The sequence below is a fragment of the Procambarus clarkii genome, chromosome 13 (genome assembly GCF_040958095.1).
Source record: "Procambarus clarkii isolate CNS0578487 chromosome 13, FALCON_Pclarkii_2.0, whole genome shotgun sequence".
In the NCBI taxonomy this organism is placed as follows: Eukaryota; Metazoa; Arthropoda; class Malacostraca; order Decapoda; family Cambaridae; genus Procambarus; species Procambarus clarkii.
This window is the reverse complement of record NC_091162.1, coordinates 20742130-20766867: the sequence shown is the minus strand read 5'-3', so window position 1 is coordinate 20766867 and position 24738 is coordinate 20742130. Positions and strand designations below refer to the sequence as shown.

Sequence of the window (24738 nt, the reverse complement as noted above, 5' to 3'; positions counted from 1 at the left end):
CCCCCCCCCCCCACCGGCACGGCACACAACGACCCGCCCCCACCGGCACGGTACACAACGACCCCCCCCCACCGGCACGGTACACAACGGCCCCCCCCACCGGCACGGTACACAACGGCCCCCCCCACCGGCACGGTACACAACGGCCCCCCCCCCCCACCGGCACGGTACACAACGGCCCCCCCCCTACAGCACAACACACAACGCGGGCCCCCACCCGCCCTACGCTATGTACTGGGGCTACGCAATGAAGGAGCAACACGGGTTACTCCTAGAGGGGGAAGAGAACAATACTTGGTACTGGGAGGGAGAAGTTTCTGAGATAAAGAGATGAAGATTTCCCTGCGAGAGTGGGGGGGGGGGTGTTCCACCCCCCCCCCCCACACACACACACACACAAATTACCGTGTTAACATATACACAAGTTTTACTTTTAAACAAGGTCGAGGAAAGGAATGTAACGCATGGAGGAGGACACATGCAAGAGGAATGTAACACAGGGTGAAGGACACATGCAAGAGGAATGTAACACAGGGTGAAGGACACATGCAAAGAGGAATGTAACACAGGGTGAAGGACACATGCAAGAGGAATGTAACACAGGGTGAAGGACACATGCAAGAGGAATGTAACACAGGGTGAAGGACACATGCAAAGAGGAATGTAACACAGGGTGAAGGACACATGCAAGAGGAATGTAACACAGGGTGAAGGACACATGCAAAGAGGAATGTAACACAGGGTGAAGGACACATGCAAAGAGGAATGTAACACAGGGTGAAGGACACATGCAAGAGGAATGTAACACAGGGTGAAGGACACATGCAAGAGGAATGTAACACAGGGTGAAGGACACATGCAAGAGGAATGTAACACAGGGAGAAGGACACATGCAAGAGGAATGTAACACAGGGTGAAGGACACATGCAAGAGGAATGTAACACAGGGTGAAGGACACATGCAAGAGGAATGTAACACAGGGTGAAGGACACATGCAAGAGGAATGTAACACAGGGTGAAGGACACATGCAAGAGGAATGTAACGCAGGGTGAAGGACACATGCAAGAGGAATGTAACACAGGGAGAAGGACACATGCAAGAGGAATGTAACACAGGGTGAAGGACACATGCAAGAGGAATGTAACACAGGGTGAAGGACACATGCAAGAGGAATGTAACACAGGGTGAAGGACACATGCAAGAGGAATGTAACACAGGGTGAAGGACACATGCAAGAGGAATGTAACGCAGGGTGAAGGACACATGCAAGAGGAATGTAACACAGGGTGAAGGACACATGCAAGAGGAATGTAACACAGGGTGAAGGACACATGCAAGAGGAATGTAACACAGGGTGAAGGACACATGCAAGAGGAATGTAACACAGGGTGAAGGACACATGCAAGAGGAATGTAACACAGGGTGAAGGACACATGCAAGAGGAATGTAACACAGGGTGAAGGACACATGCAAGAGGAATGTAACACAGGGTGAAGGACACATGCAAAGAGGAATGTAACACAGGGTGAAGGACACATGCAAGAGGAATGTAACACAGGGTGAAGGACACATGCAAGAGGAATGTAACACAGGGTGAAGGACACATGCAAGAGGAATGTAACACAGGGTGAAGGACACATGCAAGAGGAATGTAACAGGGTGAAGGACACATGCAAGAGGAATGTAACACAGGGTGAAGGACACATGCAAGAGGAATGTAACACAGGGTGAAGGACACATGCAAGAGGAATGTAACACAGGGTGAAGGACACATGCAAGAGGAATGTAACAGGGTGAAGGACACATGCAAGAGGAATGTAACACAGGGTGAAGGACACATGCAAAGAGGAATGTAACACAGGGTGAAGGACACATGCAAAGAGGAATGTAACACAGGGTAAAGGACACATGTAAGAGGATAAAGAAATACTGTACGAACGCAGAAAAATAAGACAAATCAAAGACAAACAATTAACAGACCAACAAATGACAGCTTTGAGATGGTTCTGAGAACCAATGTCACAGAGATCCGGTCTCGAACCAGGCCTCCTGGAGCCAGATTCACGAAAGCAGTTACGCAAGTACTTACGAACGTGTACATCTTTCCTCAATCTTTGACGGCTTTGGTTACATTTATTAAACAGTTAACAAGCATGAAAACTTCCCAATCAACTGTTGTTATTGTTATAAACAGCCTCCTGGTGCTTCGGAGCTCATTAACTGTTTAATAATTGTAAACAAAGCCGCCAAAGATTGTGAAAAGATGAACAGGTTCGTAAGTGCTTGCGTAAGTGCTTTCGTGAATCTGGCCCCTGGTTGGTGGTGTGATCACCAAGGCTGTTAACACGAGCCCGTTCTCCTGCCACTCCATAAAAAGTATCCAATCTTCCAGCCTATCTTGAGGTTATCTTGAGATGATTTCGGGGCTTTTAGTGTCCCCGCGGCCCGGTTCTCGACCAGTCCTCCACCCCCAGGAAGCAGCCCGTGACAGCTGACTAACACCCAGGTACCTATTTTACTGCTAGGTAACAGGGGCATTGGGTGAAAAACTCTGCCCATCGTTTCTCGCCGGCGCCCGGGATCGAACCCGGGACCACAGGATCACAAGTCCAGTGTGCCGTCCGCTCGGCCGACCGGCTCCCGACCGGCCTACCCAGAGACGTAGGAAGCTAAGTACCTCGCCTTACCTATCGAGACCCGACACATACAAAGCCTGAATATTTGCGAGCCATTATTTCCATTAACTGCATTTATAACGTTGGTTGCGATAACTTAACAAAAACGCGACCCAGTAGTTAAGGGAACGAGTCGACTAGACCCAGCTGCTGCCCCACTCTCTCATTACAGGGACAGGGATGGTAATGATCAGGAGAAAGCGCCAAGTTATTATGAGTACAGAGGACTTGGAAGGGTTATGAGTATAAGGGTTTAGGATGGGACGGGGAGGGAAGGAATGGTTACCCCAACCACTTGGACGGTCGGGGATTGATCGCCGATCTGCAACAAGCGAGGCCGTCGCTCTATCGTCCAGCCCAAATACTTGGGGAGATTAAAGGGAGAGTGTTGAAAAGTCTTCGGGACTTGATGTTTACAGAACTGTCTCCGAGACCATTACAGAACTGTCTCCGAGACCATTACAGAACTGTCTCCGAGACCATTACAGAACTGTCTCCGAGACCATTACAGAACTGTCTCCGAGACCATTACAGAACTGTCTCCGAGACCATTACAGAACTGTCTCCGAGACCATTACAGAACTGTCTCCGAGACCATTACAGAACTGTCTCCGAGACCATTACAGAACTGTCTCCGAGACCATTACAGAACTGTCTCCGAGACCATTACAGAACTGTCTCCGAGACCATTACAGAACTGTCTCCGAGACCATTACAGAACTGTCTCCGAGACCATTACAGAACTGTCTCCGAGACCATTACAGAACTGTGTCAGAGACCATTACAGAACTGTCTCCGAGACCATTACAGAACTGTCTCCGAGACCATTACAGAACTGTCTCCGAGACCATTACAGAACTGTCTCCGAGACCATTACAGAACTGTGTCAGAGACCATTACAGAACTGTGTCAGAGACCATTACAGAACTGTGTCAGAGACCATTACAGAACTGTCTCCGAGACCATTACAGAACTGTGTCAGAGACCATTACAGAACTGTGTCAGAGACCATTACAGAACTGTCTCCGAGACCATTACAGAACTGTCTCCGAGACCATTACAGAACTGTGTCAGAGACCATTACAGAACTGTCTCCGAGACCATTACAGAACTGTGTCAGAGACCATTACAGAACTGTCTCCGAGACCATTACAGAACTGTGTCAGAGACCATTACAGAACTGTCTCCGAGACCATTACAGAACTGTGTCAGAGACCATTACAGAACTGTCTCCGAGACCATTACAGAACTGTGTCAGAGACCATTACAGAACTGTCTCCGAGACCATTACAGAACTGTGTCAGAGACCATTACAGAACTGTCTCCGAGACCATTACAGAACTGTGTCAGAGACCATTACAGAACTGTCTCCGAGACCATTACAGAACTGGTGCACTACAATAGCTCTTCCTTTTTCACAGGGGCTATATTTTGCCCTCCACGGTCCTATAAAGGAATTATTTCCGTGTGCAGATTTGGAAACTGTCGCTCTAAAATTGTCCGAGTGTAGATAATTATACATGTGTCTCTCGTGGCCTTTAAAGATGGCAGGACGAGAGGCTTTAAGCGGTCCACACGAGTTGCTTTACTGACTGGATGCCGGCACTATAACTACTCTGGACACACACACACACACACACCGGCGTAGACCAGGAGCTGAGACACGGTACATGGTGATGGTGGGGGGTGGTTGTTGGGTGGTGGTTGGTGGTGGTGGTGGGTGGGTGGTTGTTGCTGGGTGGTGGTGGGTGGTGGTGGTGGGTGGTGGTGGTGGTGGGTGGTGGTTGTTGCTGGGTGGGTGGTTGGTGGTGGTGGTGGGTGGGTGGTTGTTGTTGGGTGGTGGTTGTTGGTGGGTGGTTGGTGGTGGTGGTAGTGGTGGTGGGGGTGGTAGTGGTGGTGGTTGGTGGTGGTGGTAGTGGTGGTGGTTGGTGGTGGTGGTTGTTGGTGGTGGTAGTGGTGGTTAGTGGTGGTAGTGGTGGTGGTGATGGTGGTGGTGATGGTAGTGGTGGTGGTAGTGGTTGGTGGTGGTGGTGGTGGTAGTGGTGGTTGGTGGTGGTAGTGGTGGTGGTGGTTGGTGGTGGTAGTAGTGGTGGTGGTGGTAGTGGTGGTGGTAGGTGGTGGTGGTAGGTGGTGGTGGTAGGTGGTGGTGGTAGGTGGTGGTGGTAGGTGGTGGTGGTAGGTGGTGGTGGTAGGTGGTGGTGGTAGGTGGTGGTGGTAGGTGGTGGTGGTAGGTGGTGGTGGTAGGTGGTGGTGGTGGTGGTGGTGATGGTGGTGGTAGTGGTGGTGGTAGTGGTGGTGGTAGTAGCCGGCGGCGGCTACCACTATGGTGGTGGTGGAGGCTACCACTATGGTGGTGGTGGAGGCTACCACTATGGTGGTGATGGAGGCTACCACTATGGTGGTGATGGAGGCTACCACTATGGTGGTGATGGAGGCTACCACTGTGGTGGTGGTGGAGGCTACCACTGTGGTGGTGGTGGAGGCTACCACTGTGGTGGTGGTGGAGGCTACCACTGTGGTGGTGGTGGAGGCTACCACTATGGTGGTGGTGGAGGCTACCACTGTGGTGGTGGTGGAGGCTACCAGTGTGGTGGTGGTGGAGGCTACCACTATGGTGGTGGTGGAGGCTACCACTATGATGGTGGTGGAGGCTACCACTATGGTGGTGGTGGAGGCTACCACTGTGGTGGTGGTGGAGGCTACCACTATGGTGGTGGTGGAGGCTACCACTGTGGTGGTGGTGGAGGCTACCACTGTGGTGGTGGTGGAGGCTACCACTATGGTGGTGGTGGAGGCTACCACTATGGTGGTGGTGGAGGCTACCACTGTGGTGGTGGTGGAGGCTACCACTGTGGTGGTGGTGGAGGCTACCACTATGGTGGTGGTGGAGGCTACCACTATGGTGGTGGTGGAGGCTACCACTATGGTGGTGGTGGAGGCTACCACTATGGTGGTGGTGGAGGCTACCACTATGGTGGTGGTGGAGGCTACCACTGTGGTGGTGGTGGAGGCTACCACTGTGGTGGTGGTGGAGGCTACCACTATGGTGGTGGTGGAGGCTACCACTATGGTGGTGGTGGAGGCTACCACTGTGGTGGTGGTGGAGGCTACCACTGTGGTGGTGGTGGAGGCTACCACTATGGTGGTGGTGGAGGCTACCACTATGGTGGTGGTGGAGGCTACCACTATGGTGGTGGTGGAGGCTACCACTATGGTGGTGGTGGAGGCTACCACTATGGTGGTGGTGGAGGCTACCACTATGGTGGTGGTGGAGGCTACCACTATGGTGGTGGTGGAGGCTACCACTGTGGTGGTGGTGGAGGCTACCACTGTGGTGGTGGTGGAGGCTACCACTGTGGTGGTGGTGGAGGCTACCACTGTGGTGGTGGTGGAGGCTACCACTGTGGTGGTGGTGGAGGCTACCACTGTGGTGGTGGTGGAGGCTACCACTATGGTGGTGGTGGAGGCTACCACTGTGGTGGTGGTGGAGGCTACCACTGTGGTGGTGGTGGAGGCTACCACTGTGGTGGTGGTGGAGGCTACCACTGTGGTGGTGGTGGAGGCTACCACTATGGTGGTGGTGGAGGCTACCACTATGGTGGTGGTGGAGGCTACCACTGTGGTGGTGGTGGAGGCTACCACTGTGGTGGTGGTGGAGGCTACCACTGTGGTGGTGGTGGAGGCTACCACTGTGGTGGTGGTGGAGGCTACCACTGTGGTGGTGATGGAGGCTACCACTGTGGTGGTGGTGGAGGCTACCACTGTGGTGGTGGTGGAGGCTACCACTGTGGTGGTGGTGGAGGCTACCACTGTGGTGGTGGTGGAGGCTACCACTGTGGTGGTGATGGAGGCTACCACTGTGGTGGTGATGGAGGCTACCACTGTGGTGGTGGTGGAGGCTACCACTGTGGTGGTGGTGGAGGCTACCACTGTGGTGGTGGTGGAGGCTACCACTGTGGTGGTGGTGGAGGCTACCACTATGGTGGTGGTGGAGGCTACCACTGTGGTGGTGGTGGAGGCTACCACTATGGCAGAACCAACACACAGCAGCGGAAGTATACGAAGGCCTTAAGCCATCTACGAAGATAATGAAGAGGCAGAGTAGAAGGAAGTGGAGGAGGAGGAACAAAGAGCCAAAAAAAATTCTGCAGAAAAGAGGAATAGAGGCGAGGAGGAAAACCAGAGTTAAAAAGTGAAACAAAAGGAAGTGGGAGAACCATGAACGAGATCGCGGACAGGGGAAATGAAAGAGATGAACGGAAGGGGAGAATGGTAGCGAGGGTGATAGTGGGAGGGGAGGGTGATAGTGAGAAGGGAAGGGAGGGAATGATGGACCTGAGCGGGGGGGAGGGAGGGAGAAGGCGCGGGGAGGGAGGGAGGGTGTGAGGGGGAAGTGCGTGCCACAGGCAGGCAGCTTCAACCACAACGTCGCTCCCGTAACCACCCTTCACACGCCCCCAACTCTCTTACACTTCCCCACCACCACCACCACCACTCAGAGGTATGCCACCAGTTTACTAGGCCACACACTAGAAGGTGAAGGGACGACGACGTTTCGGTCCGTCCTGGACCATTCTCCAGTAGAATGGTCCAGGACGGACCGAAACGTCGTCGTCCCTTCACCTAGTGTGTGGTCTGGTCAACATAATTTAGCCACGTTATTGTGACTCATCGCCTGCATATGCCACCAGGCTAGTCCCAGAGCTGAGAGATATGATTTACGAGGAAAGGCTACGGCAATTAAACCTTGAAGACAAGAATTTGGAGAGACATGATCTCCACCTACAAAATTCTCAGAGGAATTGACAGGGTGGACAAAGACAAACTATTTAGCACGGGCGGAAATTTAGTACTCAAATGAGACAGAGACATTAGAAATAATCTTTTCAGTGTCAGAATAGTTAACAAATGGAATGCAATAGGCAGTGATGTGGTGGAGGCTGACTCCATACACAGCTTCAAATGTAGATATGATAGAGCCCAACAGTCTCGGTAATCTGTACACCAGTTGATTGACGGTCGAGAGGCGGGACCAAAGAGCCAATGTTCAACCCCCGCAAGTACAATTAGGCGAGTACAACAGAACATAATATGAAGAGTGGAAGAGGAATGGAAGAAGACAACGGAAGCAGGATAACAGGAGAGAGAAACAAGGAAAGAAAGTAACCGAGCTTCAGAAGGAAAGAAGATAATTAAGGCAAGCGCAAGCAGCTGTAAAACCTCCAAGTAGTGAGATTTACATGGCAGGAGTTGGAGGTTACCTTGAGGTGTGGTGGAGGTGGAGGGAGAGATCTTTGGTAACCCCCAGTCTACCACAGCAAGAGGGACATACATGCCAAATAAGGAGACCATAATAAGAGAGGGAAACACACAACAGGCCACACATGCAAAAAAAAAAAAAAAAAAAAAATTCTTCAAGTTAAGTAGGTTTAAAAGTGAAATAAATCGACAACAAGAAATGTACTTGTCTCATACTGTATTTAGAAAATAGAGTAGGAAATGGTGGTGGGAGGTAGCGAGCACTGCATGATAGTGTTCAAGTACACAGAGGAGATGAAGGAGTTACACTGACACAAACCTGCTGAGGAAGACGAGAGATTACAGTCGTGGCGAGTACAGCAAGTCGACGAACTTTCTCTATGAAATCTGCATGAAATACAATATTTTTATTGCTGTAAAGAAGTCGCTGAAGAGGGGCGAGCACTCATGCCAGTAATGAGCGGCGGCCACCTGACTAAAAGGCAGCAGGTAGTAGTCTTCCATCCTAGATAATCACAGTAGTCGTCCAAACTTGTGTGTTTAAGCAGGCAAACCAGATGGCGTTCATTGCTTGCAAATGCACCTGGGCAGTTAATACCACTCGGCAAAGTGGTGCGTGAAAAAAATAATGTAAACCCTTGGTTCAATAGGCAATGTCGGGTAGGTAAAAAGACTTACAAAGCCTGGAAAGGTAGAGAGAACCAGGAACAGAAGACAATACACACACTAAAGAGAATCAGGAATGAATACACCAGAGTTTGTTTATAAGCCGAGAGGTAATTTGAAAATGACTGCAGCAAAAGCTAAGGACAAACCAAAACTGTTCTATAGCCATATAAAGAGAAAACAGTGGCAGACCAGGTTCAAAGATTGAGGAGACGAGGGGTAATTTTCACATAAAACGATAAGGCGGCATGTGAGGAGCTGAACAAAAGATTTCGGCCGGTGTTTACAACAGAACCAGTGTTGAGACCAAGGTGGTCATATGAACAACTGGAAGAAACAATGGATGACATTGTAGGCACTATGTAAGATGTAAAAAAAAAAAAAAAGCTGAAGGAAGTACAAGTAACAACTTTAATGGAACCAGACGTCATTTCATCACGGCTGCTGAGGAACTTTGTCATCAACAAACTAAACTTTTTAATAAAACACTTGAGACTGGAAACCTTCCAGAATGTTTAGGAAAAATGGCAAAGTAGCCGCAATATTCAAAAGAGGGGACGGAGAGGAGACACCAATTTACAGACCAGTGCAGCTGACAAGTGGGGGGCCTCGTAGCCTGGTGGATAGCGCGCAGGACTCATAATTCTGTGGCGCGGGTTCGATTACCGCAAGAGGCAGAAACAAATGGGCAAAAGTTTCTTTCACCCTGAACGCCCATGTTACCTAGCAGTAAATAGGTACCAGGGAGTTAGTCAGCTGTCACGGGCTGCTTCCTGGGGGTGGAGGCCAGTAGTGAATAAGGAGACAGATTGAGGTAAAAAAATTTCAGAAACGGTTGGGCACTTCCATGCCGACTTGACCCTGTTGGGCCAGATCGTCCATTCCTCTTATTTGGGTGGTTAGGTTAGGACACAGTCAGCGCGCTCCTGGCTGGCTGGCGGTGGTGGGGTGTTGGTCCCCCCTGGGGTCCCGGGGGGGACCACCACCAATGGTATACCTGAGGAACTGGTGCCCTATCCTAACCTGTTTTTTTGCACGATTCGTCTCGAGCTTTTAAGATGAGTCTAGGGCCTCAATGAGGGGGTCTCTACTTATGAGAGGTACCGAGGATGAATGTACAATAGTTGGAAACCAAAAAAATGCAATGGTGAAAGGCATATAAACGTTTTTTGGAGTATTTAATGGCGCTAGTATATGTGTGCGTGTGCGTGTTTTTTTTTTTTTATGTAAATACAATATATCTGGGTTTTTTAATTCCTGCTGAGAAGTGTATCTGAAATAAAGGGTTTTGTCTTTACATTTGGTAAGGTTTCAATAATCAGGTAAAAAATAAAAATGAGAAAGACTCGAGTTATATTTTTTCATTTACTCCAGATTATTGTCCCCATTTTCTCTATATTCCGTTTCACAGAAAACATCTTCACGGGCGGTCGAGTCCCGTTTTCGTCTATGGGGAAACTCAGATAATTGACAGAAAAAAATATATGCAAGTTCCATTTTTATTTCCAAACACTGGATAGTTTAATTATTAAGATCGGGAGTTTGCTTATTATTCAGATCTGGGAAACAACAACGTATTATTATTTCATTTTTTTTTTCATCCAAACATATAGAAACAAGTATTTATGTTTTAATTTTAGAGGAAAGAACATTATCAAATATTTGTTTTGTTTTTGTTTTTTCATAGGAAAGAGCAAACATCAGAAAAGACATAATTCATTCATTCATTCAGTATTATAGATATTCCCCCCACCGGTAAATTAAAAACATTATTTATTTTCATCGTTAGTTCTTTTTTATTGAACAAATAAAAAACCTACAATACACATAACTACAATATATATATATATATATATATATATATATATATATATATATATATATATATATATATATATATATATATATATATATATATATATATACGCACACACACACACACACACACACACACACACACACACACACACACACACACACACACACACACACACACACAACTGCATTAATGTGAAGCTAATTTTTTTTCGGGCAACACCCAAGGTTGGTTTTAATGGTCAATGGAGGCAGTCGCAGGTGGCAAATTGCTTTTTAATGCGCACGTGCCCCAAACTGGCGATCTCCCAGGGACCTTTCAAAGATAATTACCAGTACAGGTAGTTGCCAGTGACGAGCTGCCCTCTGGGGTCAATTTTAAGTAGTTATCCTCGGGGGAGGGGGAGTGGTTGTGCTCCACATCAGAACCCCAGGTATCCACAGTCTCACACCGCCTCGCCACCAACACACGGCCAGATGGTTCGCAACCTAATCAAATGCGTCCAATGCGGACAAATTTGCCACAACATTGGTAAGCCACAACATTGGTAATTTGCCACAATATTATATATATATATATATATATATATATATATATATATATATATATATATATATATATATATATATTTATATTTATTTATTTATTTATTTATTTATTTATTTATTTATTTATTATTTACTTATTTATTATTTTTTTTCACACATAGCCATTCACCATGCCACAAGCCCAGGCTGTGCATTACCCACCAACGAACTCTGGAGCAGTGATTCGGACCCATCGCCAAACCCGCGAGTTTGGTCTCCCGACTTATTCAGCGATTGTGATGACCCAGAATCGTCGCCCTCGCCACATACTCCACAATGCTCAGGCATGCCCCCCGATTTCGACCCTCGACCGTCAAGAACACGCCGCTATAAACGTGAGTTATTACTATTATTTATTTATTTATTTATTTATTCACATTATCAACGCCGTTATTGAAAAAGAGATAGAGAGAGAGAGAGAGAGAGAGAGAGAGAGAGAGAGAGAGAGAGAGAGAGAGAGAGAGAGAGAGAGAGAGAATATATATATATATATATATATATATATATATATATATATATATATATATATATATATATATATATATATATATATATATAATATATTCACGCCTCTTAAAAGAAAAGAAAAAAAAAATTTTTTTTGTCTCCCACCAGGGCAACCATATCGACTGCTAATACAACGACAGCGGCAACAGCAGCAGCAGCAGCAGGATGCCCAGCCAACATCACCCAGCTCACCAATCAACACACGAGTCAGGTCTCCCGACATGTTCAGCCCCACGCCAGATTTTGAACAGGATTTCTCACCTAAAACACCCCCATACTTGGCGGACGATGACGATTCCGACCCCGAACCGCCACCACCAAGAACCCGCCGCTACAAACGTAAGTTATTTTTTTTTTTTTTTTTTTAATTATTATTATTATTATTATTATTATTATTATTATTATTATTATTATTATTGCGAGTGCTAGAGAGAGAGAGAGAGAGAGAGAGAGAGAATCATATAGACACCTCTTAAAAGGCTATTCCTTCCAGGGCTGCCATATCGCACTCTAATTCAACAACAACAACAATGCGAGGAACAACAACAACACGCACACGCCTCGCCCAGCTCCTCGGCCCATATGCGCGTCAGATCCCCCGATTTGTTCGAAAGTTATAGCAGCGACCAGTCAACATCATCGCTTCGGCGTGGGGGGCAGCATAGGGAACGTGAGTATTTCACATTTTTTTTGTTTTTGTTTTTTGGTGTTGTTATGTGATCTCGATCGCACCACTCGCTCAAAAAAAAAAAAAAAAAAAAAAAAAAACAAACAGACGAGGGCATGCCAATATTAATGCTAATTTTTTTTTTTTTTTAAGACATCTCAATCAACAATCAACACACTCACACACAGTTATTAATACCTCTTTTTTTTTTTTGCAGACGCTGACAGTGACTCATCATCATCATCAAACCCAGCAGCCTCATCACCAGAGTCGGTCGACTCACCACCACCACCACCACCTTCCCCGTCCCCTCCCCCTCCTCGGGATATTGAAATTGTGAACATCATTCGCAATTTCAATGGGGCTTACACACGATATTCATTTAGCGTGCCAGAGCACGTGCGGGGTGATCCAGGGGCTTATTTACGAACATATCGCGCATTTTTCATTAATTTCGTCAGTGGATTGTTTACTTTAGAACATCCACATATTCGCGTCTTCCCTGATTTCACGTTTGGGGTGCGGAGGCTCAACGTAGAGCCCGACGATGATTTTGATCCAGTAATGCACATGCGCGGGGAAATGCGTGCCATAACTCAAGAGGAAGTAGAACAGCTTGTTAATTTGTGGGTCGAAGAGATCGACAATAAACTAGAGGAGTTGCTAGGGGAACAGGAAGGGTCGAGTGTCGGGATAGAGTCGATTTTGGGGTTTTACATAAATGTGGCCCTTATCGAACACCCAATTCGACTGGGTTCATTCGTAGATTACCCGGCCAAGTTACGGGGCAAAGGCCACGTATTCAACCCCCGAGGGGAAGCCAATATTTGCCTTATGCAGTGCATCGCCGTGCACAAATGTTTGGCCCGCGGGCTCCTTTATAACGACATCAAAACTCGGGCCAAATCTGGGCGATGGTGTCGCCGACAAGTAAGATGGAGTAATAATATAGGCACCCCAGTATCTTTTGACGACATCGCCAAAGTCGAAGATTTAAACAGGTCTTCTATATTTATTTATGTTCTGGTAAAAGGAGATAATGGTCGTCATTACATTAGTTTGGCTAGAAAAGGCCGTGGGAATTTTAAGGATGTCATATCTTTACTTATGCTGGAAGGCCAACATTTGGTCCTCATCAAGAACTTTACCAAATATGTGCGTAATATGAGGTCTCATTCGGAAAACATCCCAGCTGATTATGAATTTTGTCACAGCTGCCTCATCGCCCTCCCACCCCATCAAATGCTCGAGCATGAATCAACTTGCGAGGTCAAACAAACGTTGCATTTTCCTCCCCCTGAAAAGAAAATAGAGTTTAAACATTTCGGGCGAGCGTACGGGCCAAGCCACACTTGTTACTATGATTTCGAGTGTGCCCTGCAAAAGGATAGGCCACAGGGCATAATCGAAGCACGTCACAGGGCCATTGCATATGCGTACATAATCATAGACCGTCGCTATAATATCGTAGAAAAAGATTTCTACCTCGGGCCTAATTCTGCAACCCATTTTGTTAATAAACTATCCTCCTCGTGGGCCAGAATAACGCGAGAACAGCCATATTACCATCTGCACATGTCCAATGAGCAAATGGAAAGTTACAAGAGTCAGACCATGTGCGAGATATGCGACGAACCTTTCGGGCCCAAAATCGTCAAAAATAGACACCACGACCATTCACTGAGCGAACATAATTACTTAGCCGCCCTATGCTCTCGATGCAATCTCCAGTGCAAAGATGGCTACAAATACTTGCACGCATTTTCACATAATGCGGCGTATGATTTAGGGGTTTTGTTAAACGAGTTAGGAAACGTGCCCAAACGCAACGTAGACATTATGTCCAAAGACGGGTGTAAATTTATGAAAGTTGACATTGACTTTCTTAGATTTATGGACAGCTTAGCCTTGCTCAATGGGTCGTTGGCCAAATTAGCCAAGGAACACATCGACAGTGGCAAACCTACGACGTTCACTCTCGCCATGTTAGATAAGGTCCCTGCTGAGGCCCATAATTTATTGTTAACTGGCAAACAGTCCTTTTGTTATGATTACGTGTCAAATTGGGATGTATTAAATGAACCGCGGCTCCCCCCCAGAGATGCATTTTTCAATACCTTGACGCAGGAAGAGCTCCCTGAAAAAGAATACAAACAAGCGTTGGAGGTATTTAAATTAGCCAAGTGCCGAAATATTGGCGAATATCTCGTCTTGTATTTAAAAGTTGATACTGGCATTTTAGCAGACATTTTCACGGTGTGGCGACGCACTATGTTAGATCTTTATAGATTAGATATTGCATATTACCTCTCTTTATCTAGTTTCGCGTGGGACGCCTTCCTGTTCAAAAGTAAGGTGGTGCTAGATCCAATATCAGACCCTAGAATGTATGACCTCATTCGAAGGAATTTAAGAGGAGGCTTCACCTCAGTTGTAAAGCAATTGTCTACCGCCGAGAACCATTACACCGGGGCGGGGTCTAGCGAGGATGGAACCCACATCCTCTATCTAGACTTCAATTCACTCTATGCTACGTGCATGAGTGAAAAGCTCCCCACTGGCGGTTTCCGTTGCCTAACTGACGCCGAACGCGATGAAATGCTATTGCAGGGTTTGAGAAATATTGACTGCGATCAAGAGCGCGGTTATTGGATTTTGTGCGACACTAAACAAGTTTCCCCCGACGTAGCTAGATACACTGACGACCTGCCATTAATTTTAGCACACGCCGACATCGTGACGGAACAACTGTCAGAATACAGTAAGTCGATCCTAGTTGCAGAAAATCGCAAGCTGCCGCGCAATAATCGAAAACTCATTGCCACCCACGAAGCACAACGCGACTATTTAATTAGTCTAGATTTCCTTCAGCTTTTAATGCGACTAGGGGTGGAAGTTTCGCGCGTGCACACTATCTTTGAATTTGAGCAGAGGGCACACCTCAAGTCCTTCGTAGATAGTAATATTCGCGAGCGCACAAACTCGACCTGTGCAATTAAGTCTAAGGCATTTAAACTTGTAAATAACGCTATATATGGCAAATCTTTAACGAATTTGGAGCGTTATGCCAATAAATACTATTTAACCACAACTCGCAAACAGTTCCTCAAACACGCTCGCAGCCCGTTTTTCAAACGAGCGACTTTGCTGAGTGAGGACCGTGTCCTTTGCACAACCCGCAAAGATTCGCTCACTATTGATACGCCCACATATCTAGGCTTTCAAATTCTTCAAATAGCTAAAAGGCGGCTATATTCCTTTTGGTACGACACGGTCAAAGCAAAATATGGTGACAAGGCAAAACTGCTCTACACCGACACTGACTCGTACATTATTCAGCTTACTTGCAGAGATGCTTTTGAAGAGCTTAATAAGGCCCCGCTCATACGCCACATTGATTTTAGCAATTTCCCCGAAGATCATTCTCTATATTCAATCGCGCGAAAAGGCAAACTGGGTCTTTTAAAGTCCGAAGTAGGGTCTAAAATTATAACCCAGCTCGTTGCCCTTAAGCCCAAAATGTACTCGCTAGTGACGCTGGATAAACAGCACATTTGCAGATGCAAGGGGATCACACGACGTCAGCAAGCTGGGCTAGAACACTCATCTTTCATAGACGCCCTTGAAACAAACACAAGTCGGAGGTTTGTGACTAGGACTATTAGAAATGTTGGCGGGCAAATGTGCACATGCGTTACTGTCAAGAGAGGCTTATCCGCGTTTGATGATAAGCGATACGTAATAAGCCCCACTGTTTCACTCGCTTATGGTCACCCCGATATTCCACACGATCCAGAGGATGAGGAGGCAGTCATTAGTGACTTAGAGATGGATGTGGACGCGCAGGAAAATGTGGAACAAAATATACGCCCTGCAGGACGGCGTCATTACCCAATTTTCAATATGTGGGCCAAGAGAGATTCATTGGCCCAAAACCTATTCCCAAACTTGCTGTGAAATATGCTCGCTCCTCTGCATTTAAAAAAAAAAAAAAAAAAAAAAAAACTGTTTGCATTCTCACATTAGTGCGTGTTATTGTTTTTATTGTTGTTATTATTTTATAATGTTATAAGGGATGTTATTATTATTAATATTAATATTAATATTATTATTATTATGCCTATAGATTTAAGCTTGTAAATATGTATATATTATGTTTTTGTTTCAATAAACAAACAAAAAAAAGTACGTATTTTTAATGTTTTCTTTGTCACGCCCTAAGCTTGTATATCTATCTATCTATCTATATAAATATATATATATATATATATATATATATATATATATATATATATATATATATATATATATTATGTTTATGTTTCTATAAAAGAAAGAAATGCATGTTTTTTTTTTTTTTATATCCCCCATATATATATATATATATATATATATATATATATATATATATATATATATATATATATATATAACATTCCACAGTGTGCATATTAAACAGTAGAGACTCAGCCCCCAACATGGAAAGACCTGATGAGATAATATCTCAAGCCCATCTTAACATCTTCAGGGAACCATGTCGGATGATAATAGCGGGTTATTCAAATGCAGGGAAATCATTTTTATGCAACAAACTCGTGCACAAGTACCATGAAACATTCGCTCGAATAATTATATGTGGTGGGGGATATCCCGAGTTGATGAACAATCCACGAATTAATAGAAAAATTGTTGCTCATTCGAGCATTATTGATCCTTTGGATGAGCAAATGGATAATTCCCCAATGCTGATAATAATCGACGATCTCTTTACTGAAAGCGCAAATTCAAAAATTGTTTCTGATATTTTCACCAGGGGACGTCATCATAACATCTCTGCCATATTGATCACGCAAAATATATTTTTCCCTGGAAAATATTCTAGGAACATAAGCCTAAACGCCTCGCATTTCTTATTAGTCAAATCAAGAGATCTTTCTCAAATTGAGACTTTGGGACGTCAAATATTTGGGAAACAGGATTCAAAGAAATTTCTAGAAATATATAAAAAGGTCATAGCCAAACCCTATGGTTATTTATTTGTAGATCTCGGGTCAAGCACACCCGCCAGCATAACTTTGCGCGGGAATATTGTCGAAGAGGAACCATTTGAAATAGTTTATCAATGGTGAGCAAGAAACAGCAAATACTCGATCGAGTTTATAATGATCCTACTTCCACTGGGGGATTTGGAGGCGTGCAGAGATTATATAAAGCAGCTAAATTACTTAATTCTGACATAACACTGGCCGATGTGAAAGATTACTTAAAATCCTCAGACGCATATACGCTGCATTATTTACAACCTAAAAAATTCGCGCGTCGACGAGTTTTGAGTCCTAAACCACGGGTTTATGTGTCTGTTGATCTAGCAGAAATGGGGAAGTTGGCAGGGATGAATAATGGCATCAAATATCTGCTCGTTTGTGTGGACATATACTCCAGGTTTGCTCAAGTAGTGCCGCTAACTAGTAAAGACGCGAACATTGTGTGTAGGGCACTAAAATCTATACTAGAGACACCTCACTCGCGCGGGGTGCGGAAAATTAATTCAGATCGAGGGGGCGAATTTTACAACGCGCGTGTGAAAAAGATGTTGGCCTCTAAGAAAATTGTGCTGTATAGTGTATTTTCTCAGGAAACAAAAGCATCCATAGCCGAAAGATTCATACGCACTTTGAAAACTAAGCTTTACAAGTATATGACTTCGCACAACACATTGAAATATATAGGGGTGCTGCCTGACGTTGTAAAAACATATAATGTCTCGCCACACCGAGGGTTGGGGGGCAGAACCCCCAGAGAGGCGCATGCTTTAACAAAACCAAGAGAGATTGTTAATCTATTTAACTTAATGTATAAAAACCCAGGCAAAACATCGCGGGGCATCATTCCACAGCTGAAGGTTGGCGAAACAGTACGCATTACTTTATCTGATCGCGTTTCGAAATTTAAAAAAGGTTTCAAACAGCAGAATACGCGAGAAATCTTCACAATCGCGCGAGTGGACAATAGCCAGAGGGTCCCTTTATACTATTTGAAAGATTTGAACGGTGGCAATATTGACGGAGGGTTTTATAGACAGGAACTAACCCTCACCCATTTGCCCGCCGCCTTCAATATTGAAAAGGTTTTGAGCAAGAGAGAAGTCGACGGTCAGTTGCAATATAAAGTCAGATACGAGGGTTATGATCAATCATTCGACCAATGGGTCGACGCCGATGACGTACTGAAACTATGAAGGAGCCTTTAGTTCAGAAATACTGGGATCTGATAAGACTATTAGCCGGTCTTAAGTACTCCAGCAGAAAGAAATTAATTGAAAAATTCAAAAAGCCACACATAAATTGCCTATCGGAAATATTTAAAAATCTTTTAAGAAATAAATTGCCCGTGCCTAGCGAGGTTTTAAAAAAACTGAAAAAATATAGTTCATTAATTCGTGTTGTAGCTTGCAAGAAACCTTCCACGGCAATTAAAAAAAAAATATTAACTAGCAAACGGGGTGGTAATATCCTATCTATTCTCCTTCCCATTGCCGTTAATCTGTTGTCGCGATTATTTACCAAATGAGAGAGTATTATTTAGTCCCGCGGAAAATAATGGACGAGCGAGTGCCGGCCACTTTGCCGACAGTGCCAGAGATATCGATGCCAACGCCCCCGCAACAGACAACTGAGAACGCCCAGCCCGAAAGATCTAATCCTACTGTAGCACATCTGATAAATCTGAGATTAAAAGCGATACATCACGAATATGCAAGGGCACTTTTAAAATATTTCGACGAGAGCGGGCTTGTTAAATGGGACGTTAATGGCAATATAATGAGTCCTGTGACTGGCTTGCATATAATTAATGATATTATATATGGGATGACGGTCCACAATGCTTTATTTGCCCCTACTAAACTACCTCTTGCAAAATTATTTTTTAATGTGGCTTCAATTCCTATGGATCTATTTAGAAACACTGCGGCCCGCAGACAGGTTAACGATGAGGGAATTAACAGGAGACGGGGCGTGGCTGTTTCGACCTCTGACCTCCCTCCTAAGCGGATCAAGGTCGGTGGTCGCGGGGATCGGGTCGCCCCCTCGTGGTTGGCTTATTAAAAACAAATTACGGCGATTTGAGCATTTATTCATTGCCCACCTGTGACCCGGTACTGATGCCAGAATGGACACTCACATTATATACGCGACCAACGTTGCCAATGCAGATTTGTATCCTGATAACATTCCCAGCTCTTTTTCAAATCGCTTGTATAAGGAATTAAATTTGAATCCCAAGCGCGCCTATGAAATGTGTTTACAGAAATTATTGCTCCCCACATCTCATTACGTGATTATGAAAGACGATCTAGAGAGTTATGTGAGGGTTGGTTTAATATGCACCAATGTACAAATGACGGGCTTTAAACACACCTATTCGAAGTTTTTACTGAAAAACAACATTTTGGCAGGAAGCATAAAGGAAATTAATAATGCAATTAACAATGAAATAGCCAATATATTGTCAAGCAAGGAATTGAGTTTTATAGATAAAGCTTATAAAAAGCTGTATCCAAAATATGGAACAACGTATATAAAATACGATTCAAGCCATAATCGCAATAAATTTAGTGCCGTATACAGCGACGCCATAATGTCGCAGTTCCAAAGACCAGGTGAAGAGATATATAATATGGTTTGCCGAATTTCGCTATCGTTCGGGCGTGCGATCGGGAAGGTAATAGGCACCGAGACAGGTGAGGATTATGTCATATATTTAATCAGGGGTATAAAATATGAGACAGGCAAGGAAACTGATTTATGTGTCTACCCACCACAGCCGAGAGGAATGATGGATAATTTGTGTATTTATTGCGACAAAATTATGCCTACGAGTTATGGTGATCAGTTAGTCAATATACTGGACGTTGTCTCTCTAAATGGGAGTGACGGTGGTAATAAGAAGTTATATAAACCTCTGAACACTTCAATTGTCGACAGTGTGAGCATTACAATGACCGATCAAGAAGGCAATCCTGTTTATTTCGATGCGCGAGGCTGCACGATTGCAGTTTTGCATATAAGGCCGACTTTGGGGGTTATATAATTGAGCGTTGAAGCCTATAATCTTCATTACCTCGCATCTAGTTGCAAAATGCGCGTCGATTTTACCCCGCCGTCGGTGGAGGAGTTATTAATACTCCTAACGCCCCCCGTTTCCGGGAGAGGGGGCGGTTTAGGGGACGTCCGCATTTTTAACAGTACTAGGCGTCATGTGCGAGGGGGTGGGATTTTTAGTTTCATAACTGGACTGGCGAAGCGAGCGGCACCATTCTTGATGAGAACCTTGGCCCCTGCTGCATTGAGTATGGGCCAGGATGTCGTGCAAGACATAAACAGTGGCGAACGCACATTGAAACAGTCGCTCAAACACAGAGGCCTAGAAACATTAAAACATGTTGGGAAGCAAATTGCGGGTGGGCGGGTCGTTAAGAAAAAAAAAAAAAGGAACAGAAGGATTAAGACAAAAAAAAACAAAAAACAAAGCAAAACAAGAAATTTGTTCAGGAAAATCGACGGAGGGAAATATAATGACGTGTTTGCTTAAAAATTGAATCACTCTCGAAACAACTATTGACAAGATAGCATGGCGGGGCTACAAGTACCACTGGGGAATTATGCCGCTGCGATAACTGACGCCTTTCCCAAGCCGTTCTCCGCTAGGATGGTAGAGGCCACTATAGCCTCGCGTCAAACTATTGATGTTTTGCCAGTAAATACTGGGGGCAATAAATTTAGAGATGCGTATCTTGAATTTAACATTAAAGGCGTGAATGGCCACTTTCTAGATATGTCGTCATTGGCTTTGGAACTATCGCTAGCAGTAACGGGCGAAGATGGAGCTAGTGCGATAGGGGATACAGAAAATGTAACAATTAGTAATGGTCTATCACAGACTTTATTCAAATCTATAGTAGTGTATTTCAATGAGACTGTGGTCGAAACTAACTCTCTATTCTCATACTGGAGTTATATAAAGCTGCTGACTACTATTTCGGGGTGCGAAGCTGAGAGATATCGGAAACTAGCGCATTTCTTTAAAGGTAATGACCCCAGCAGATTTTCCAACGACTATTTTGCTGCAATGACTGAGGAAAGGGAGCAGCAAATGACTGAGATGAAAACTATGGGTGTGCACACATGCTTTAAATTATTGGCGGATGTTACTACAATTAGCGAATACGTTCTGGATAATGTGGATGTGCGCATTCGCCTAGAACTAAACCCGGATAAATGGATTATTCATAGCGAAAGGGATAATGCAAACTTTAAATACCATATTAAGATGGCGAGGTTGTGGATAGATCGCATAATGCCATACCCGGCCGGCTTAACGGCCATTAATAAGGCATTGATACAAAATAACACCCCGATAACATATACGTTTAACAAAACCCTATTAAAGACTCATATACTGGGCACAGGACAGCGGACAATTACAATGGATCAGCCCTGGGGAACTGTAGTTCCCGAGCGTTTATACATGATTATCGTAGATATGGAGGCAATGTCAGGAGGCTATACCCAGAACCCATTATATTTTGAGAATTGTCAGCTCACGAGTGTATTTATAACTCTGAATAGCACTACTTTATTTAATATTGCTTGCGCTTTTCCACACAACTGCGCAAAATTATATTATACGACGCTACAAGCTTTAGGTTTCGATAATGCCCATACGCTATCCTATGATGCATTTGTTAACGGTGGCACTATACTGGCTTTCAATTTACAGCCCGAAACTATAAAGGACGCAATGCCCCTGGAAGTGTCTGGTAACCTGAGAATTAGTCTAGAATTTAAAATGCCTGTGGTGGGAAATAAAGTCATTTTGCTTTATGGCGGCACCACTGGCATCCTGAAAATTAATGCGGAACGTAGAATAGTTTGTGATACGAGAGCGTAAAAAGCTATGAATTGTCTTGAAATTAACGAAGCGCTGAATGGGGTGTTGGGTCGGGAGGTGCAATATCTGGGATGTTATCTCGCCAATGATGCAAGAAAAATTTTGAAAAAGATCTATAACCATCCTGTGGTATTTATAATTAATACACTAGATGCAGAATCTGCAGATACAATGGGTCATTGGGTTACATTTTGTATAGCCAAAGCAATGACTAAGACAGAAATTGTCATTCTTGATAGTTTTGGAAACCCGAGAATTGAAACGTATTCGAAATATTTTAAGGTTATATTGAATAGCTTTGAAAAATATGATTTGCACATATTCAATGACAGAATACAGCAGTTGGAAACTTATTTCTGCGGGAACTATGCCTTATACTTCACCTACTATTTATCCCATCTAGGGGTGGGAAAAGCGCTTCGGAAATTTGCGCAGGATTTTAAATATGAACAACACAGCAAAAATGATGCTTTGGTTGTGAAATTTACGTATGATAACCTGAATATGCCACTCTGTCAAACAACATTTTGCCTGGGAGATGATTCCCAGGATGCGTGCTATAACCTGTGTGAGCAGGTGACCTAGCTCGCCTGAGGGGATGGGGTGTGGCGGGGGGTGAGGGAGGGGGTAGAGGTTTTAGGGGTATATATAAGCCCATTGAGGCCCATTGACTTAACTTGTCCACCGACGAACGCCCTTGGTTCTGGTCATCATTAGAAGCCAACAAGCGAAGTTTTTTGAAAATGGAATTTGCCCGTGGTGAGTTTTTTTTTTTTTTTATTATTATTATTATTATTTTATTTTTTTTTTTTATTATTTTTATTTTTATTTTTTTTTTTTTAACATAACTCTGATATAGGTGAGAACGTGTGTGTGTGTGTGTGTGTGTGTGTGTGTGTGTGTGTGTGTGTGTGTGTGTGTGTGTGTGTGTGTGTGTGTGTTTTATGTTTCTTGTTTGTGAATATAAAATTTTATTAATGTTTTTTTTTTTTTTTTTGCAGAATTGTTGAACGGTTGCTCAAAAATTGAGGTAACTGGTGGGATCAATTTCAACTTTGGGACTGCTCTCATCCTGCCAGCTGGGGTGACGCCCCATGATGTAGCGGATATATTGAAGAGTAGTGGTGGTGCCAATGTTCTGCCGATGTGTCAAGCCCCCAAAACTTCATCAACTTCGCCTACGACCTCGCCTACGACCTCGCCTACGACCTCGCCTGAGACTACGGAGATGCCAGGGCCAGTGCCAGATGTCGTTGTGGCCACTATGCACCCCAAGCCGACGGTGCCCATGCCCCCGCCTGAGACGCGGCCGGTGCCAGAGCCCCGCCCCGCGGCCCGCCTTGTTGTTGACTCTATGGATTCACGGGTGCCGACCCAGGCGGGGCCAGGACCATTCCCAATAACGGCAACAACAACAACAAAAGAGCCCATAGCTAAGAAGGCGAAGAGTGGAGAGATGGCTCTGAAAACGAAGGCAACAACAACAACAACAACAACAGAGCCCATAGCTAAGAAGGCGAAGAGTGGAGAGATGGCTCTGAAAACGAAGGCAACAACAACAACAACAACAACAACAACAGAGCCCATAGCTAAGAAGGCGAAGAGTGGAGAGATGGCTCTGAAAACGAAGGCAACAACAACAACAACAGAGTCCAAAGCTAAGAAGGCGGCGAAGAGTGGAGAGATGGCTCTAAAAACGAAAGCTTCGACAGCGCCTTTGATGAAGGACATTGCAAAGCCAACAAGTCGCCCTGTACAAGATTGTCAAATAACCTGGGAACAGCCTGCACAGGGGCCCGCACCGGGGCCTTGTCGGGCTAGGCTATCTACGCGAGGCCAACGCAAGAGGACGACGACGACGACGACGACACCATATGATAAGAAGTCGAGCAACCGCGAGGCTTCCCCCCAACCATCCACCTCGGGATATGTGCCTCCAACAAGACGCCCTAACCCGCCTCCCCCAGCGGCCCGCCAGCGGGAGGCAGTTACCCACATTAGCGAGAGTGAAGACGAGGAAGCCCGACAGACCCCCCAGAAATTAGCGACGGTGTGCCGCGTAACCCCTATGGCACCTAAGACACAAGAGCTGAACACGGGGGACATATTGTCTTCGCAGACCTTAAACGCCGCGGTCGAACTGTTTAGTGAAAATCAATCGTTAGCCATGGAAGAGTTGGGCCTGGCTACGATTGACATGTTTACTTCACAGTTCGAGCCGGTGGAGGGATTCGATGAAGAGGTCTCGGACCTCTTCGAGTGTGGCCAGAGAAAATTCTATGAGCCAGACTATGTAGAGCCCACTCCGACCATGGACTTGTTCACGCCGACCATGCACGAAGCAGCTTTATTGTCCTCGGGCGTCATGCGAAAACTTAATTAAATGAATGTATTGCAGTGTCATGTATATATATATATATATATATATTGTAGTTATGTGTATTGTAGGTTTTTTATTTGTTCAATAAAAAAGAACTAACGATGAAAATAAATAATGTTTTTAATTTACCGGTGGGGGGAATATCTATAATACTGAATGAATGAATGAATTATGTCTTTTCTGATGTTTGCTCTTTCCTATGAAAAAACAAAAACAAAACAAATATTTG

At 44.9% G+C, this 24738-nt stretch overlaps 2 protein-coding genes across 6 annotated transcripts in view; one reads left to right on the top strand and one right to left on the bottom strand.

The window, feature by feature from the left end:
• The window catches only part of LOC138349599 (synapse-associated protein of 47 kDa-like), a 185295-nt gene that overhangs the window by 93675 nt on the left and 66882 nt on the right, over positions 1-24738 (bottom strand). The window lies entirely within an intron of this gene.
• Positions 11116-12602, top strand: LOC138364268 (uncharacterized). The gene is made up of 3 exons (XM_069323773.1): positions 11116-11339; positions 11620-11850; positions 12005-12602. The coding sequence occupies exons 1-3, from the start codon at positions 11291-11293 to the stop codon at positions 12229-12231; spliced, it is 507 nt and encodes a 168-aa protein (XP_069179874.1). The 5' UTR covers positions 11116-11290; the 3' UTR covers positions 12232-12602.